An 18150-nucleotide genomic window follows, 5' to 3' on the forward strand; every position below is an offset into this window, starting at 1 on the left:
ATGCACAACAGTTAGCATAAACTCACACATTTCCCCTCTCCACCTCCCCTCCGCCCAGAACAAAACAATGTTTCCAGAAGAAGGGGGGGGGGGAAACCGCCCAAATCCAAAGTTAAACTTTTCTACTCAAGTTAATAATACAGCCTATTATATGTTCTCTTACCATGAAATCTCTATCCGCTGCCTCTGTATTAGAATTGCTGTTTTATATCTTAGAACTGTATATGTCAGGACTGCTACCTTTTAATTAGAAATCCCTGCATTAGGTATGTTTTCCAGGTATATTTTCTGTATGAACCCTGTATGATCCCAACCCACCTGAACCTTGCCCTACTACCACCCTATACCCATTCAAGGACACACGGACAATAGAGGGATTAGCTGGAACAACTTTATTCAAATAAATTGCCATCCTCAACGTAGCCCACCCTTCCATGGCCTGGAGGAAAACACTGCCGGGCGGACTTCCACCCCATGGAAATCGCCAGGAACTGCCCCACCTCTGCACCCATCTCGACTGATTGCCCTTTCTGCCAAACAACAGGGAGCACCATCAACGACAGAAGAGAGATTGACATCTCTCCATCTGAAAGGAGAAGTCATCTCCGCACCCAGCTAATCCGATCTCCCACCCGTCGCCCTTGTCTCCCCCTCCCTCCTAGTCCAGAGATTTCCATGCATGAACAGGAGGGTATATAGGGGGACTTCACCATTTCCCGGGGTTCCTTCCTTCTTTCCAGAGGCAGGGACCCTACAGCTGTAGCTTTGCATTCTGCAATAAAGGGATCAGTTTGTTTTTCCTGACAGCATCGTGTGGTCTCTGTCATTTTCCCGGCGGAGCTGAACTTAGCGCAAATTTTGGAGCTTCCGACCTGCGTCTGTCCTTCTTAAAAGGCAACGCATTTTGGGGTACATTTCTCATAACAAGACCCTGGCTATTCCTTGTTCAGAAGCTGCTTTTATGTTATAACTTCTGAAGTAGTTATACTTCTGAGGTAGTGAGAGATTTTACTTTCTTTGGTTCCATTATCACTGCAGATGGTGACAGCAGTCATGAAATTAAAAGACGCCTGCTTATTGGGAGAAAACCTAGACAGCATCTTTAAAAGCAGAGACATCACCTTGCCGACAAAGGTCCGTATAGTTAAAGCTATGGTTTTCCAGTAGTGATGTATGGAAGTGAGAGCTGGACCATAAAGAAGGCTGATCGCCGAAGAATTGATGCTTTTGAATTATGGTGCTGGTGGAGACTCTTGAGAGTCCCATGGACTACAAGAAGATCAAACATATCCATTCTGAAGGAAATCAGCTCTGAGTGCTCACTGGAAGGACAGATCGTGAAGCTGAGGCTCCAAAAATTTGGCCACCTCATGAGAAGAGAAGACTCCCTGGAAAATACCCGGATGCTGGGAAAGATTGCGGGCACAAGGAGAAGGGAACGGCAGAGGACGAGATGGTTGGAGAGTGTTCTCGAAGCTACCAACATGAGTCTGACCAAACTGCGGGAAGCAGTGGAAGACAGGAGTGCCTGGTGTGCTCTGGTCCATGGGGTCACAAAGAGTTGGACACGACTAAACAACTGAACAACAACCACAAAAGTCTTTAAGACCTTTCTGGTGACAGTTTTGCAAGATCAACAAAAGCTTTTGAAATTTTATAAGAATGACTCTTAATGTCAACGAATCTGTTATGTTGCCTGGTTAAGTGTTAGTACTGGAGAGCTTTGTCTTCAATAATTGCTCACAGAATAGTTGGCTTAAAAGGCACTTTGTAGCTTTAGGACACCCTTTGTATTTCTTTGTATGATACCATAGCATTGAGTTGCTATCTTTATGATATCCTCTCTATATTGTACAGCATGCTGAGTGGAATCAGGCTAACTGTAGTCTTAAACGATGAGGACTTGCTCCCTGTTCTTGTAAAGCTAACTGGCAGGAACTACCTTCATGTTAAAACATGTATTCCTACTATATATACTCAACATTTTATGTATTGGCAACACTGTGGTCCCTATAGCAGCCCTACTCTCTTAGTACTGTTGAATGGCATAGCAAGATGCATAGAGGTATGGGGAAGAGTACAAATTTGCTTGATAGAATTTCAGATACTTTAAACAAAACCAGGAATATTTTTCCCATTTAGGCAGCTGGAGAGGAAACAACCTGACCAAAATATTCTAACCATGCATCCTAATCATGCCTGCTTAGAAGTAGCACTTTCATTAATTACATTCCATTTATAATTGACCTGCCTAACAACAAATAATACAATTACAACAAATAAAGGCTTGGCATATCTTGCTTTGCATGTCATGCATCTATCTCATATATTGGTTTCACCTTTTAAATTGTGTTACTGAAATAAATGCACTTTTTGACGATATTCTAATTTTCTGAGTTTCACCTGTACTCATATAAAAATACCAGGCAGGCCCCATGTACTCATGTAAAAATACCGGGCGTAGCCAGGATTTGTTAGGGGGCAGAACATCAGTTTTTTCATTGATTTACTTGTTCTAGGGCAGAGGCAAGTAGGAATTAGGATTTGCTTGCTCTAGGGGGGGCTACACCAATGAGGGCAATCCCTTTATTGGACTAACCAAGATTTCAAACAAAACAATGTGCACATTTTTGAGTGCGCCAGAATTTATCAGGCTAGATGGCTGAAAACACAATGAGGGGGGAAGAGAAGTCTTTTCAAGTAATCTGAGAGTAGGTATCAGATATTCAAATGAGGCCCTTTCAGGTACAGGTTTGTTGTACCCAGGTCTTTTGGAAGAACACATAATAGTTGATCCTGTCTGCAAACCTAGCAACCAGCTGTTAACGGCATTCTGCATCCATAGGTGAAACACAGCCGACTTTAGTAGAGTTGATCTCTACCTCTGACTATATGGGAACTGCTTATTCACGTATCAAAGGAACCTGTGTGTTCTGCCTGAAAATAGAGGCAGAATGGAGCTAGTTTTTAATGTGTGTAGACATGAAGGCTGAAATCATTGTTTTCTTTTTCCCACAAGAGTTGGGTGCAACATGAAACCTGCAATACACCTGTGGACATCTTATCTGAATGTCTGACACTACTTTCCACACTTTAGACATGCTGACAGCCATAGGTGAGAGCCAAGTGCAGGATGGGGATGAAAGGTAAACAAACTACCCTAGAAGGAGCACAATATGTCCCCCCCACCCCATACACCTGGTCTAAAACACTGAGCCTCTTTGGCTTGTTGATCAGAAGGTCGGCGGTTCGAACCCCCGTGACAGAGTGAGTCCCTGTTGCACTGTCCCAGCTCCTGCCAACCTAGCAGTTTGAAATCACACCATGCAAGTAGATAAATAGGTGGTGGGAAGGTAAACGGCGTTTCCGTGCGCTCTGGCTTCCGTCACTGTGTCCTGTTGCGCCAGAAGCAGTTGTCATGCTGGCCACAGTACCTGGAAAGCTGTCTGTGGACAAATACCGGCTCCCTCGGCCTGAAAGCGGAGATGAGCGCCACAAACCCATAGTCACCTTTGACTGGACTTAACCATTCAGGGGTCCTTTACCTTTACACCCAGAATCACCTACACAAACATGGTAAATCATAACATGTCTTCTTCCTGTCTCTAAACTCATGCTTGGAGCAATGATTTCAAATGTAACATTTGACTGTGTAACCTGTGTACCATATAAATCATGGGTCGGCAAACTAAGGCCCGTGGGCCGGATCAGGCCCAATTGCCTTTTAAATCCGGCCTGCGGACAGTCCAGGAACCTCCATGTGGATCGCCAGTGGACGTGTTCTTTCCCTCTCCCTCCCTCCCTCTCCCTCGCAAGACACAGGAGCCGCAGTTGGATGAGTACCCCTCTCAAACGGCCGCCATTTAAGGCAGTCCCTCTCCTGAGCCCTTTCGCGCGCTGCTCATTGTCCCTCATTCATCCCCCCCCAAAAAATAGTCTAGCCCCCGACAAGGTCTGACGGATAGTGGACCAGCTCCCTGCTGAAAAAGTTTGAGGAGCCCTGATATAAATCCACTGGATGTTAGTAGATTCCAGTAGGGCAGGACCACACCTGGGGCAAATGTCAGGTAACCTGGAATGTCACATGCATCCAAAAAGGGCGACATTGAGCGCATGATTACCAAATATTATGAGTTTTACTAGCCTCAGCAGAACATGCATTCTTTCTGTCCAATATAATTTTTTTGGGGGGGGAGGGGGAGATGTTACACTAAAAGACACTATTAAAACAAAGACTAAAAGACATCCTCGGGCTTTTTGAATAATAATAAACTCTTTAAATTTTAAACATCTCATGCCCCACTCCTCCCAAAAGGGAGCTCAGCTGGGCTTGTAAGGTAAGAAAATACGGGGAGGTGGGGGAGGAAAAAAGAGAGAATTTCAAGTGTTTTTAAATTGTGAAATTGCTCTGGAGAGGTTTCATATGGAGCCATACACCTAGTGCCGCCTTGTTTCCTTTACTAAGCGAAAGGGAAGAGACACTTCGGTATTAGGCGTGTTTTGTTTCGGCTTTTGGGCAACTCAGAAACAGGCGCAGGAACCCCGCGAGGAATTCTGAATATGCTCAGAGAACCGTCGGCCGCTCAAACTCGCCCCATTCCCCTACCCGGCAGCCCCCAACCCCCGGGGCCTCAAAAATAAGCAGCCGTCTCTTTCCCCCGCGGTGCCCAAAGGCCTCGAGGGCTGCCCGAGAGAGACCTTGGAGACATCTTGGGCTTCCCCTCAGGCGCTCCGCGCGGGCCGCCTCTCCCCGCGGCGAAATCCCGCCCAGAAAAAGGCCACCCGTTGGGACTCGCTGCTTCAAGACGGCCGGGCGAAACGAAAGGAGAAGCGGAGCAGCTCGACGGCGAAGAGGAGGCTGGCCGTCCGCTCCTCGCGGATACGGCGAGAGAAACCGGGGCGTGATTTCGTTTGGGTCGGGGTTTGTGAGTTAAAGAGAAAGAGAGGCGCGGGGGAGAAGGGCCGGAAGGTGCTGCGAGGGAAGAAGACCCGTTTCCAGCGGCGGCGAGGAGTCGAGGAAGGAGGATGGGGGCCGCCCGGCTGCTCCGGGCCGCCCTTTGGGGCCTGCTCCTCCCGCTGGTAAGGGGTTTGCCTGGGCCCGGAAGCGGGCCTCCGAAGCACCGGGCGCCGGTCGTGGCATGCCCCCTCCGGGGGGGGGCGGTCGGGGCGGCTTCCTGAGGGAAACCGGGGAAGCTTTCCTAGCGAGGGGCGTTTCTGAGAGGCAGGGGATCGATCCCGTGTGTACGTTTGCGATACCGGGTTCTTCTAAAATGCTTTGCCACGTAAACAGAATCACAGTCCGGGACTAACGAAACTTAATGGCTGTGGGTAGATCGGGGGGGGGGGGGGAGAGAGAGAGAAAAGAAACCTCCATGGCTATTGGTAGGTCGGGATGAGGAAGCAAACCGGTACCTTGGCCATTGCCGGCGCTCCCGGCTTCCCTCCCTCCTCCAGGAGCACCGGATTGGGAACTGAATGTGGAATCAGTGGTTCCCAACCTTTTTTTGGCCATGCCCCACCTAAGCATCTCTACAATCCTGATTGCCAAACCCCCCCCCCCGTGTGACATATTATTTTTATTATTCCAAAAGCGAGGTCCTATTCACGTGTAGGAAGCTTAAAAGGCCATTCACTGTTAATAATTCATTCTTGAATTGCCCCCCCTAAAAATCAAATTGTCCCCCTGTGGTGTGTGTGCCCCACGTTGGGAACCACTGAGATCTGATGGGAGATGGTGTGGATTTTTTTTTATTTTTTTTTTGCTGGCTGTTCCTATGAATTCACAAAATGCTTCCAGTTCTAGTAGGTAGGGCTTGAATATTTCAGAGATTCCAGGAGGTAATGATGGGTCTGTGTACAGGTTTGCTGTAGATGTGTAGGGGAGTGTGTGTGTGTGTATGTACGCACACCCTGGCATGATCTCATTCAGTGGCTGTTGGGATAACCGCAAGTCCAGGATGCGGGTCAAGTTTTATCCTTGCTCCTCACTCCCCCCAAATGTCCCCAAGTACAGCATTTTTTTACCCTTAGAAAAGTGCTTAAAGCCCTTTTCCCTGCCTTCAGTTTTGTGAGGGAAAGTCAAAGGGTGCAATTTGCACCATTAGGTTTGGGAGCTAAACTTGCTCCCTGCCTTTGGTAACTGCAGGCATTGAGAATTATGCCAGAGACTTTATCTGCATCATCCCAACCCAGGTTGTGTTATTAATGTGATGGAATGGCTCTTAGATTATTACCAGGCCTAAATTTGTATTTGCACTCACTAATGCGGGAGGCAGTGCAAGACAGGAGTGCCTGGCGTGCTCTGGTCCATGGGGTCACGAAGAGTCGGACACGACTATATGACTAAACAACAACAACAATGCGGTTTAAAATAAATGATTTATTTGTTAGTTAGTTCCGATTTCTGCAGCACCTTTCAGCTGAGGATTGCACTGCAGTTTACAGTGTAAAAACACAAAAATACATAAGGTAATAACAATAACACCACACACACTTTAAAAAGACATAGATTGTTTACTTAGCCAAAGACTTGGGAAAGAAGAATGTATTCACCTGGCATCTAAAGATGTGTAATGAAGGTGCCAGGCAAGTCTCTCTGGGGAGAGCATTCTATAAGTGAGGAGCCAACGCAGAAAGACCCATTCTCATATTGCCACCAGCTGGACCTCTTGTGCAGCAATGAGCAAGGACCTCAGTTGATGATTGTAGGGTCCAGGTTGGTTCATATGGGGAGAAGTTCATATGGGGAGAAGTTGGTTCATATGGGGAGAAGTGGTCCTTGATGTATTGTGGTCCTGAGTCATTTAAAAAGAAGAGTTTGGATTTGATATCCCGCTTTATCACTACCCTTTGTTGTTGTTGTTTAGTCGTGTCCGACTCTTAAGGAGTCTCAAAGCGGCTAACATTCTCCTTTCCCTTCCTCAACCACAACAAACACTCTGTGAGGTGAGTGGGGCTGAGAGACTTCAAAGAATTGTGACTAGCCCAAGGTCACCCAGCAGCTGCATGTGGAGCAGCGAAGATGCGAACCCGGTTCCCCAGATTACGAGTCTACCGCTCTTAACCACTACACCACACTGGCTCTAGGTTAAAAGTAGCACTTTGATTTGGGCCCAGAAATTGGAAGCCAGTGCAGTTGGGCCAGGATTGGTGTTCTTTGCTCAAACCATCTTGCCCCGGAGAGCAACCTGGCCACTGAAGTTTCAGAACCATCTTCAGAGGCAGCCCACATATAACAAGATACAGAAATCTAACCTAGACATTACTAGAGTATAGACGGTTATCCCTATCCGGATAGTGCAGTTTGGGCTACGAGCCAAGGCTGATGGAAGGCACTCCATGCCACTGAGGTCACCTGAGCCATTAGGTCCAGTTGCGGACGACTCTGGGGTTGCGGCGCTCATCTCGTTTTATTGGCCAAGGGAGCCGGCGTATAGCTTCCAGGTCATGCGGCCAGCATGACAAAGCTGCTTCTGGCAAACCAGAGCAGCACATGGAAACGCCGTTTACCTTCCCGCTATAGCGGTTCCTATTTATCTACAGTACTTGCATTTTGATGTGCTTTCGAACTGCTAGGTTGGCAGGAGCTGGGACCAAGCAACGGGAGCTCACCCCGTCACGGGGTGACATCAGTAGCAGCTTGCTAAAAAATCTACTTGTCCAGATGAATCTAAGTGCTTCCTGCTCAGATATGTAGGCTCCTTTTGAGGTAAAGAGACCTGCACAGTGCATTCTGTTAACATACCAGTACTTCCATGAGTGGGATTGAGGAAGAATTCTATGTTACATCAGATTTGTATGTCAAAAATCCTTGATAAGTGCAAAGGGACAATTCGGAGAAGAGGTGGGAGGAGAAGCTTAACCCTTTCCCCAACCTTCATTTCCCCACAACCCCCCACCCCCACCCCTCCCCACTATAGGGTTGTAAAGTTAGGTGTATCTTCACAAATGCATGTCTGGAATCTTGTTTGGGAGTGAGAGGATTTGGGGGGAATTGTGGGTGAAAGGTTTCAGGAGTGCTGCTTTCCTGTCACTGAGCTGCAGCAGCTGCTTCTAGTGAAAAGTGCCATTGAGAGGAATACTTAATCTGAGAAGCAGCAGTTGTTGCTGTTTCATTACACACATTCTTTATTGTAACATGTAATTCTGTCCTTGGATGAATGCTAGAAATAAGAATGTTTTCACACTTGATTCTGAAGTCTTAAATAAGTGTTTGCTGAAACTTTTTAAATACTCTGCAAATCTGTCTGAGGCAATTGATCCTTGGTAAGCATTGTTACTACATATACTGTTACGGTACAATCTGAGAAATCTGAACATTCACTAATACTGTTGGTACTGTTTTCATTTCATCTCTTGTGCAAGCTGTGTTTGGCCTATCAAATCCTTACTTCTGAAACAAGGGCATGCTCAAGTTCCGTGCACCTTTGCGCAAGCCTGGAAGCTGCAGTTGACCATAGTTTCCTGTTAATGTTTGGACCAGGAAAATATGGTAAATTGATTCTAAACAAGCCAGGATTTCAAAGCATGGTTTAAAGTTATATTTCTTTGGAAAACCTTAACAGTAGTTCCTGGTTCATGCATAATGGGAAGCTCTGGTTATCTGTGTCTTGCTGGTTGGTTTCCCATCTCACAACAAGGCACGAGCATAGGTACATGAAGATCATGCTTAATAATCCATGATTTTATGGTCCCAATGAGGAACTACTGCAATCGCACTACTATATGTTGGGCTGCCTTTGAAAATGGTTCAGAAACTGCAGCTGGTGTAGAAACGGTTCAGAAATTGCAGCTAGCCAGTTGTTGACTGGGGCAGGACAGTCTGAGGATATAACACTGATTCTGGAACAAATGTGCTGGGCTACCAGTGTTCATTTTTGGGCTCAATTCAGAGTAAAAGATTTGACCTATAAGGCCTATGCAGCTCAGGATTCCAGTGCTTTCCCCAGGAAGACATGCCTGGCACCATCTTTATCTATTTTAGGCACTAGGAAAGGACCTTTCTCTTTACCCAAGCTTTTGGCTATTAATTAGAATGGTGGCATTTGGGCTTCTTTTAGTGGGATGGGATCAGTAAACCCCAATGTGTTTTATCTGTTTAACTATGCTTTTTTGTTTCCATTTAATGTTGTTAAATGGTTTTAATGTAAGTTACCTTGGGTCACTCTGTGAGAAAAACTGCTAGCAAATATAATAACAATGAAATTAACGTGTATCAGTTTATGAAGTACAGTGGTGCCTCGCTTAACGAATGCCCTGCTTAACGAAATTTTCGCTTAACGAAAGGTTTTTTCTAGTGGAGGTTGCCTCGCTAGACGAATGTGTTTTCGTCTAGCGAATTGCGGTTTCCCATAGGAATGCATTGAAATTCAATTAATGCGTTCCTATGGGCAAAAAAATTAAAAAACAATTCAATGCATTCCTATGGGATTCGCTAGACGAATTTTTTCGTTATAAGAAAAGACCCGTGGAACGAATTAAATTCGTCTAGCGAGGCACCACTGTATAGGTATTTGGCTTATGCAAATTTCATAGTGCAAATTTCATAGTTCTTAATTTGTAGATCAAGCACTTGCCAGTGTTAGAGTCCCATTTCCCCATGTTCTTAACATATTAATATTTCAGTTTTGGAGGGAAATCTGAGCTGTATGAAAGTGCTCTGAAAGGCCCTACTGTGTTCCTAGTATTGGGATCCTAGTATTATGCTTTTATAAGAAATTATTTGGTATTGCATAATCTAAAACCCTTTCAGCATTTTCATTCACATTTTAAAGTGTTTAATGGAAAAAAATCGTTTTCAATTATAGGTCAACGCCAGTCGAGGAATCGTGCATGCAATTCAGATCGATAATCCTCAGTTAACAAAGGACTACTGCATATATTATAACTCTGAGTGGACCTCCCTTCCTAGTGCCTTAAAGAATGTTGTAAGTAATTATACTCTTGTGTTTCCTAAGAATCAATTGACTTTTCCTTGGAAAAATATGTCACAATCATTCACATCCTAATGGCACAATCTTTCCATCTAGTCTATGCCATGTATGGTATGGGTGTACCTTGAAGTAAGGCTAGATCTATGTGTGCAACAAAATGTAGTGAGAATGAAGTGGTTTTGAGGCCTGAAATACAGTGGTACCTCTACTTACGAATTTAATGCGTTCCAAACGCACATTCGTAAGTAGAAAAAAAATGTAAGTCGAAGCAACCCTATCTAAAAATTCGTAAGTAGAAAAAATCCTATCTAAACCGCATCCAAGAAGGCGGACGGAGCTCCGTTCGTAAGTAGAAACATTCGTAAGTAGAGTTATTCGTAAGTAGAGGTACCACTGTAGTAGAATGGTTTCAGATAATAGTTGCAAATATTCCTCTGGTAAAAGAAACTTGCTGCAAACAGATGACTAGTCTGGATGCTGGACTAGAGTTCTACTTGCAAGGAGTGTTAATGTGGGGAAAACATGTAGAAACAGTATCCCATGCTAGCAGTCTGAGAGGTACAGTAAATACAATACAGTGGTACCTCATGTTGCGAATGGGATCCGTTCCGGCGGCCCGTTCGCAACATGAAAAGGCCACAACATGAAGTGCTGCATCTGTGCACATGTGTGACGCAATGCAGCGGTTCTGCACATGCGCAAAGCGCGTTTTAGCGCATGTGCGCAGGTTACAGATGCACCAAACCCGGAGGTAACCCATTCCGGGACTTCTGGGATTGGTGCGTCCGTAACCTGAAAAGACGCAACATGAAGCAGACATATCATGAGGTATGACTGTATTAAACTAAACCACCAAGGTGTCTGGAAGTGCATTTTCTTTGCTAATGGCTTTTCAACTTCACTCTTGTGCTTCCAATTTTAAATATTAAAAAATCTTTTCCTTTTCCATCTCAGACGTATACAAGACTGGAGATCTTGACCCCCAAATTGCTTTGTAGTCCCTCGGATGCCACTCGTGAAACTGTCAAGGACAAAGCAATCGTCGTGTCGAGAGGAAACTGCACTTTTGTAGAGAAGGCAGAGATCGCTCAGAAACTCGGTGCTAAAATGCTGCTCATTGCCAGTAAAACTGGCATAGTAAGTTCTAATATACATGGCTGCTTTTGCACAAAAAATGTTTTGCTTAAATTGTGGTGGTTGTTTTTGTCACATTACTGTGGGTTTCATTAAGGTGGTGGTGTTTCCCCCCTTTTTGAATCTGAGATGGCCACCTGACAGTAATCCAGAACTTGCCCAATTTTATTCGGTTCCCGCGGGCCCTACCAAATCTTAATCTAGGGTTAGGATTGAAGGGGCAAGGCTTCTGTCGGTTGTAAAGGAGTTCTGTATTTTGGTGGCCACCATCATAAATACCCTTTCCTTTTTGCTGATATTGATGGTGAGAACTGAAGAGGGAAAATATTATATAGGTGATGGCAACAGATAAAAAGCTGGTGTACAAAATGCCACTCATAAAAAGCACTCCTGGGCACTGCCAGGCACTTGTGCCTCTCCAGACAGCAATGAGTCCAAGATTGACCCCAAGCTGCATACCTGATTTTTCAGGTGAGTGCCATCCTGGACTGGTTGCATACAGGGCTGTAGCTAGGGGGGTGGTGAGGTGGGTCCCCACCAGGGGCGCAGGTGATGGGGGGGGTGCAAAATCCGCTTTAAAATATGTCCATAAATATAAATATTGAATATTGCCTCATAAGAAGTGGTTTTAAATAGAGGGTGAATTGAATGGGTTGGGGGGCGGCTGGAGGAGAGGCAGAAAGAAGAGCTAATTTGTCCATGGCCAGATCACCTAGTTACAGCTCTGGTTGCATACCATGATCCAGATCTGCCATATTAATCTGCAGTAATATGTAGTATGGACCTAGGGATAAGACAGAATATTTGAGTAGTAGGGATTGGTTCAGTAAAGCAGATGCATTAAGAGTGTCCTTTTTCTAGGATACTCCTTATGGTAACAAGACTGCAAACATCACCATCCCAATTGCACTTGTAAGGAATGAAGATATAATTAATTTGAAAGAGGTAAGTACTTTTCTGGATTGCTTCGGAAAATGGGAGTTGAAACGGGTTTGAAAATGAGAGATTTTGATTTCACTTCTGGGCCTCTTTCGCATCTTTCTTCCCTCTTCTCCCCTCTTTCAGTACTTGGTCAGGTGAAATCCAATCAGATAAATACACTTTTTGCAGCATCTCATTGTATCTCCTTTGCTTTTTTTCAGTTTCTGATTACTAGGATGTAAATTTCAAAGATACAGTGTTTTCTTCCAGGTTCTGCCACGCGCACATGCACAGAAGCCCCACTCGGGTTAAGTACTTTTCGGGGTGCGAACAACACCCCGGAACAGATTGGGTACTTAACCCGAGGTACCACTGTACTTTGAAGTCTCTGAAAATACTTTGCTATGTTGTCTTGACTTCACTAACTTGTTTTTTATCTGCTCTGATAAAAGAGCAGATGCTAGATAAAACATCTTTGTCCAAAACAAAGCACCTTAATCAAGGGCTGTATTCAACTCATTCCTACACAGAGTAGACCTATTGAAATCAGAGATCATGACTCACTCATTTATTTCAATGAGTCTAGGACTTAGTTGGGTACAATGACAATATTTGTACATTATTTTCTTCTCTGACAGTTACTTGACAAATTTCCTCTTTTTTGTTTGTCTTTGTCAGCATTAATTTTTACCACTGTGTGCTCATTTTTCAATAGAACACTTGCAACCAGAATGAAGGAGCATGATGTACTTGGCTTATTAAATGGCCATGGTAGATTATGCTTGCAGCTGAAATCCTCTTTTTTTGCATCCTATTTTATTCATTTTGTGTTGCTGCTTTTCATACAATAGTGATAAAGTATGGCTTAGTTTAACATGTTGTCCGAACCCTGGTTCATCAGTTAGTTCTCTTCACACTAACTACATGCTGCAACCAAGGTTTCTCCTATGATTTATGTCTCATGATTTTGTCGTCTGTGTGTGAAGGAAAAAACTTAAACACGTTGCAGAGTTCCCAGAAAATAGACCAGAGGCAATTTCATCCAGCAGAGCTTTACTAAAGGCAAATGAGCAGAATGGTCACAAGTCCAATACATTCAGGATTGGCACAGTCCATAAGAAATCCAGTTGCAACGGACTTAGCTTAAACTTAACAATAACTTATAAGACTAAACCTTAACACTATAGCATACAGAACAGAACACCATATCAGAACAAAGACATAGAAAGAGAAAGTGAGTTCAGGCTCCTTCTGGTCTTACCATTATAGTCACCATGACCTTGACAGAAAGGATAACAGACCCAGTTTAAACCAGCTGCACTCAGCTTCTCTGAAGGCATAACCCAAACATCACGAAGCTTCTACTTGTTTCTTTCATACAGACAAGCTTCCAGAACCCCATTGAATTAAGCAGAACAGGAAAGATCTCTACACATCAGATCAATACTTTCAGTACTAAGAAATGCAATCTGACAGTTTTGTCCAGGAGAGCTGAACCATGAATCTGGGTTCAGATGACACACTAAACCAAAGAGTGGCTTAGCTCATTGCTGTTGGAGATTCATTCCCCGTGCTGCAGTCATGGGATTGTTGTATATCGCATGATGGTATATGTTTTTCATTCCACAGAGTGGGACATGACGGAAACAGGATGTTTGTGTTACTGTGTTTCCTGAAGTGGAACTATTGTCCTTTGTTCTTTCTCTTTGCTGCCTGATGCTAGAGAGAGAGGGAGCCATGTTGTCGTGCTCCGTGTGTGTTTATATGTAAATAAACGTAGATTAGCCAGATGCTGAGCTACTGAGTTCTGTTATGCAACTGAACAAACTGCGGATCCGTAAGTGTGCTGATGTCTGTTGGCATCAGTCGCTGTGATGTTTGGGCTGAAGAAACCATTTGAAGCTCCCGAATGAATGACCAGGAGGGAGGGAACATGCCAGTTGGGCATGTGTCTCTGCCAGGGTCCTACTTGTGAGTAAGAGATCCTAACAATTGAAGTGCAGCAGCAAAATTATTGGGGATGAATGCCAGGCATGCCTTCCAAAAGGTCTGGAGGGGCCTGCTGAGGCTGTGACAGACTCCATTGGGCCTCCTGCTACTATGATGGGGAGGGCCTGACGGAGCCCGCCTAGCTGCGGAATACTGAGGGGGCCCCGGACCTCTTATTAAAATTTTTGTGGGTGTCCACGGCCACCCAGAGATGGTCCTGGTGCTGCACGCTTGCATGCCAGTGTTAAGCCACGGTTTGGCTTAGCCTGACATGCAAACCAGGCCAATGGGTGAAGATTGAGCTGTGAATAGTTTTGTTGCCGCAGGCTTCTACATTCACATCATGAATGAGAATTGCTTCTTGGTGGCTAGTGTTTTTGTACATTGGAGAAGAGTTTATTCTCTTTGCTGACTTTTTTTCATGTTCTCCCTGCTTCTCCACTATGTCCTTTCTACAACCTTGTGAGGTAGGCTAGGTTGGCAGGGCTCAAAGTCATCCAGTGATCTTCATGGGGTTTTGAACCTGCATCTCCTCATTCAAAACTGGAACCACCCTAGCTCTTTTCTTGTTCTGGCCATTTGATGTGCTACAAATGACTAAAATATGCATGTGTAAGCAAGTGGGTTGGTAAAGGACTTCCTGGTTGGTTGCGAGCGCCGGCGGCTGCGGGAGAGATTCCTCCCGGTCCTTTAAGGGGTTCTGGGGGGTCTGCAGAGCGCGCAGCCCCCCGAAACTTCGGATAGAGAGTTCCGAAGACTTGGGGAACCCGGCAGATGTCTTTTCTTTTGCCTCCCTTCCCCCCGAAGAGCTCTAATAAGAGCGCGAGAGTGGGAAGGTGGAAGGCACGGCACAGCGGGTACAGCGCTTTCCCTTAAAGGAGAAGCTCCGATTACTGGCGGCGGAACAGCAACCAATTTCCTTCAAAACTTACAATATCAACATGGAACCATCTGGCCAGTGTGAGTAATGAACTTTAAAAGCTTCTAAAATATCTAATTTGGACGGATTTGGCCAAAGGGGAACCTAAAAAAAACGGAGGTCGGGTTCTCCCCCCCCCCTGTGGAAGATTGAAAGCAAAGACAGTCTCCGCAGCACTTTAAAGATAAAGCTTGGCAACTTTATTTCTTGATTTAGTATTATCTAAAGGAGAGCAGGGCTCTGGAAAATACCCTGCAGTGGACAGTAATATCTATATTTGAGACTGCTTGTGCAATCTGGAAGCGGGACTTCGTTCCGATCTCTCTAGCCGATCGCTATTGTGATGGTATAAAGGAAATCTCCATATGAACTTCTGTTTGCCCCTTGACAGGCTTTGATTTGCCTGCAACCTTCCTTCGAGGATTTAAGGATGCTTTTTTTTATATAGACTATGCTACGTATCAACCTTTGAGTTATAAAGTAATTGTGTGACTGTGTGAAATATTGCTCCTTTGCCTTGGATTATTTTGCCTTGGACTGTTTTAATAAGCCAGTTTCAGTTTCAATATTCAGGCAAGCATACAGAGACTGTATTATAAGTTAGCAGTTTGGAAGTCTCATGCCAGCATTGACCTTGAAAAGACTGCTAGCCTACACTTGTTTATATCCTTCCACTGATAAAAAGACATCTGGACTACCGTGTTTCTCATATTATAAGACATGTCTTATATTTATTTTTTCCTCAAAAAAACACACTATGGCTTATTTTCAAGGGATGTCTTATTTATTTCCTCCTCCTCCTGCCACGGCCGGCATTGCTGCTGCGCCTATCACTATGTCTTATTTTCGGGGTATGGCTTATATTCCTTGAATGCTTAAAATCCTGCTATGGCTTATTTTATGGGTATGTCTTAAAATATGAGAAACAGGGTACTGGCGGTGAAAGAGCTTTTACTGACTGATTTGAAGCAACCTACTGAGTGGAATTTTCGTCTGAACGGCTTGCTCTTTCACTAGACTGACTGGATTATATTGTATTTTGTTGCTTTGACTAAAAGACATCTGAACTACTGGCTGAGACAGAGGGCTCAAGGCCTAAGTTGCTTAGCATCTGAGTGGAAACCTTTACTGAGCTGTGTGCTTTGATTGGATTGATTGGAAGTATGGCTGGAACAGAGACTGGCAAAGAGACTGGCAAAGGAAAGAAAAAATCATCCATCTCTGCTACTTTGGAGGAACAAATTATAAGTGCTCTTGATCGAAACACGAGAGAACAACAACGGACTACTGAGGAACTTTGGCAACTGCGGGAGGAAGTGGGTGCAATTTCTAAGGATATTGCGCAGGTGAGAGCACAGGTGACTGGTGTGGAGAAGAGACTGGACCATCTCGAGGAGGAAAAAGTACCTGACCTAGAGAAGCAAGCCTATCAGACCCAGGTGGCTTTAGCCTTTGTACAACTACGTCAAAGAGAAGGAAATCTCAGGATAAGAGCATTCCCTAACATTGAGAAGAGTGACCTGAAAGAGGCAATAATTGAAGAATTTGTGAAGGCCTGGAATCTATCAAAGGAAGAGCTGGAAGGACAAATGATAAAAGCATTTAGGTTTGGAGCAAAATCAAAAGGAGATAAGAAACTGGTTAGTGATTGCTTGGTGTCATTTCAAACAAGAGAACAAAGAGATAGAATTCTGGGCCTACACTACGAGAAGACCTTAAAGGTGCAAGGAACGCCAATAATAATTTTTAAAGACCTACCAAAATTCTTTTTGGACCTGAGATCCCAATATTCTGATTTGGTAGCCATCTTGAAGAGACAAGGGATTAATTACAAGTGGGAATTACCGGAGGGCTTGAATTTCCAATTTCAACAGAAAAAGATAAAGATCAGGTCAGAACAGCAGAGAGAATTTCTTCAGAACCACGAGAGAGAGAGTTGTTAAGAGTTGGGTTAGCAACCTCCACCCCAGGCCAACCAGGACACCCGATTGAGCTAGACTCAGATTCTTTCTTGGGAGCAGGAGCTGCGGCAGCAATTTAGAGATGTCACTGAGGATTTTGTCATGGAATTCGAATGGCTTGAATTTGAAACGGAAAAGAAATGAAGTTTACCACACTTTAGCAAAACAAAGATTAGACATAATATGCCTCCAGGAAACTCATATTACAAGAGCACATCAAAGACTTTTAAAGAATAACAAGTTTGGTGAAGAATTCATCTCTTCGGATGATGTTAAAAAGAGAGGTGTGGTGATTTACGTGAAAGAAAAATTAAAGCCAAAGTTAATATTTAAAGATGAAGAAGGGAGATACGTAGCAGTGGAAATCTCATCGCAAGGCGAAAATTTTTTAATTCTGGGAGTCTATGCACCAAATGATGGAAAATCGGAGTTTTTTAAGAAACTACATAATAAACTCTTGGACTATTTGGATTACAAACTATGCTTAATGGGAGACATGAATGGAGTGGTCTCTACATTAATGGACAGATCACAAAGACAGTCCTGTACCAAAGAAGGAAGACTACCAAAGTCTTTCTTTGATTTGATTGAAAATTTTGATCTGATTGATACTTGGAGATTGAAAAATCCATTGGAAAAAGACCAGACTTTTTTCTCAAATTCTCAACAATCGTGGAGTCGTCTCGATTACATATGGATTACAAGAGAGCTAGGACCAAGAATAAATAATGTTGAGATTTGCCCAAGAACTTGCTCCGATCATAATGCTGTACTACTAGACTTAAGGGTATCTCTCCAGGGAACTTTCAGATGGAGAATGAATGACGCGTTAACAAGAAATGAGAAAGTAGTGGAGAAAGCCCAAAAAGTATTGAAAGATTATTTTGAGATAAATTTAAGGACTACAACGGAGAAAAAAATTGTATGGGATGCCAGTAAAGCAGTGATGAGAGGATTTCTAATTCAACAGAATGCTATAAAGAAAAAAGAAGCCAATGCGAATAAAGAAAAGATTCTAAATCAAATGAAAGAAAAAGAAAAGAAATTGAGGGAAAATCCTAAAAATCAACAGGTGCAGAAAGAAATTAAGGCATTGCAAGTTCAATTTTCTAAATTGATGAATCAAGAAATTGAATCCAAAATTAAATGGATGAAACAGAAATCCTTTGAGTCAGCAAATAAATGTGGAAAGTTACTGGCATGGCAATTGAAGAAGAGGCAGAAATTGAACACTATTGTAAGTCTAGTGCAAGATGGAAAGCATCTGGAGCACCCGACAGAGATACAAAAATCC

General features: G+C 43.9%; 1 protein-coding gene across 2 annotated transcripts in view; it reads left to right on the plus strand.

Annotated features, from left to right (window-relative positions):
- Positions 1 to 4521: 4521 nt before the first annotated feature.
- The window catches only part of SPPL2A (signal peptide peptidase like 2A), a 41728-nt gene continuing 28099 nt past the window's right edge, over positions 4522 to 18150 (plus strand). The window contains exons 1-4 of one of the 2 annotated variants that reach the window (XM_035131169.3): positions 4522 to 5079; positions 9807 to 9926; positions 10887 to 11069; positions 11928 to 12011. In XM_035131169.3, the coding sequence (XP_034987060.1) occupies positions 5026 to 5079; positions 9807 to 9926; positions 10887 to 11069; positions 11928 to 12011 (441 nt within the window). In that variant the 5' untranslated portion in view covers positions 4522 to 5025. The remainder of the gene's footprint in view (positions 5080 to 9806; positions 9927 to 10886; positions 11070 to 11927; positions 12012 to 18150) is intronic. The other variant, XM_035131170.3, reaches the window with a different exon arrangement.

The sequence above is a fragment of the Zootoca vivipara genome, chromosome 13 (genome assembly GCF_965207765.1).
Source record: "Zootoca vivipara chromosome 13, rZooViv2.hap1.1, whole genome shotgun sequence".
Lineage (NCBI taxonomy): Eukaryota > Metazoa > Chordata > Lepidosauria > Squamata > Lacertidae > Zootoca > Zootoca vivipara.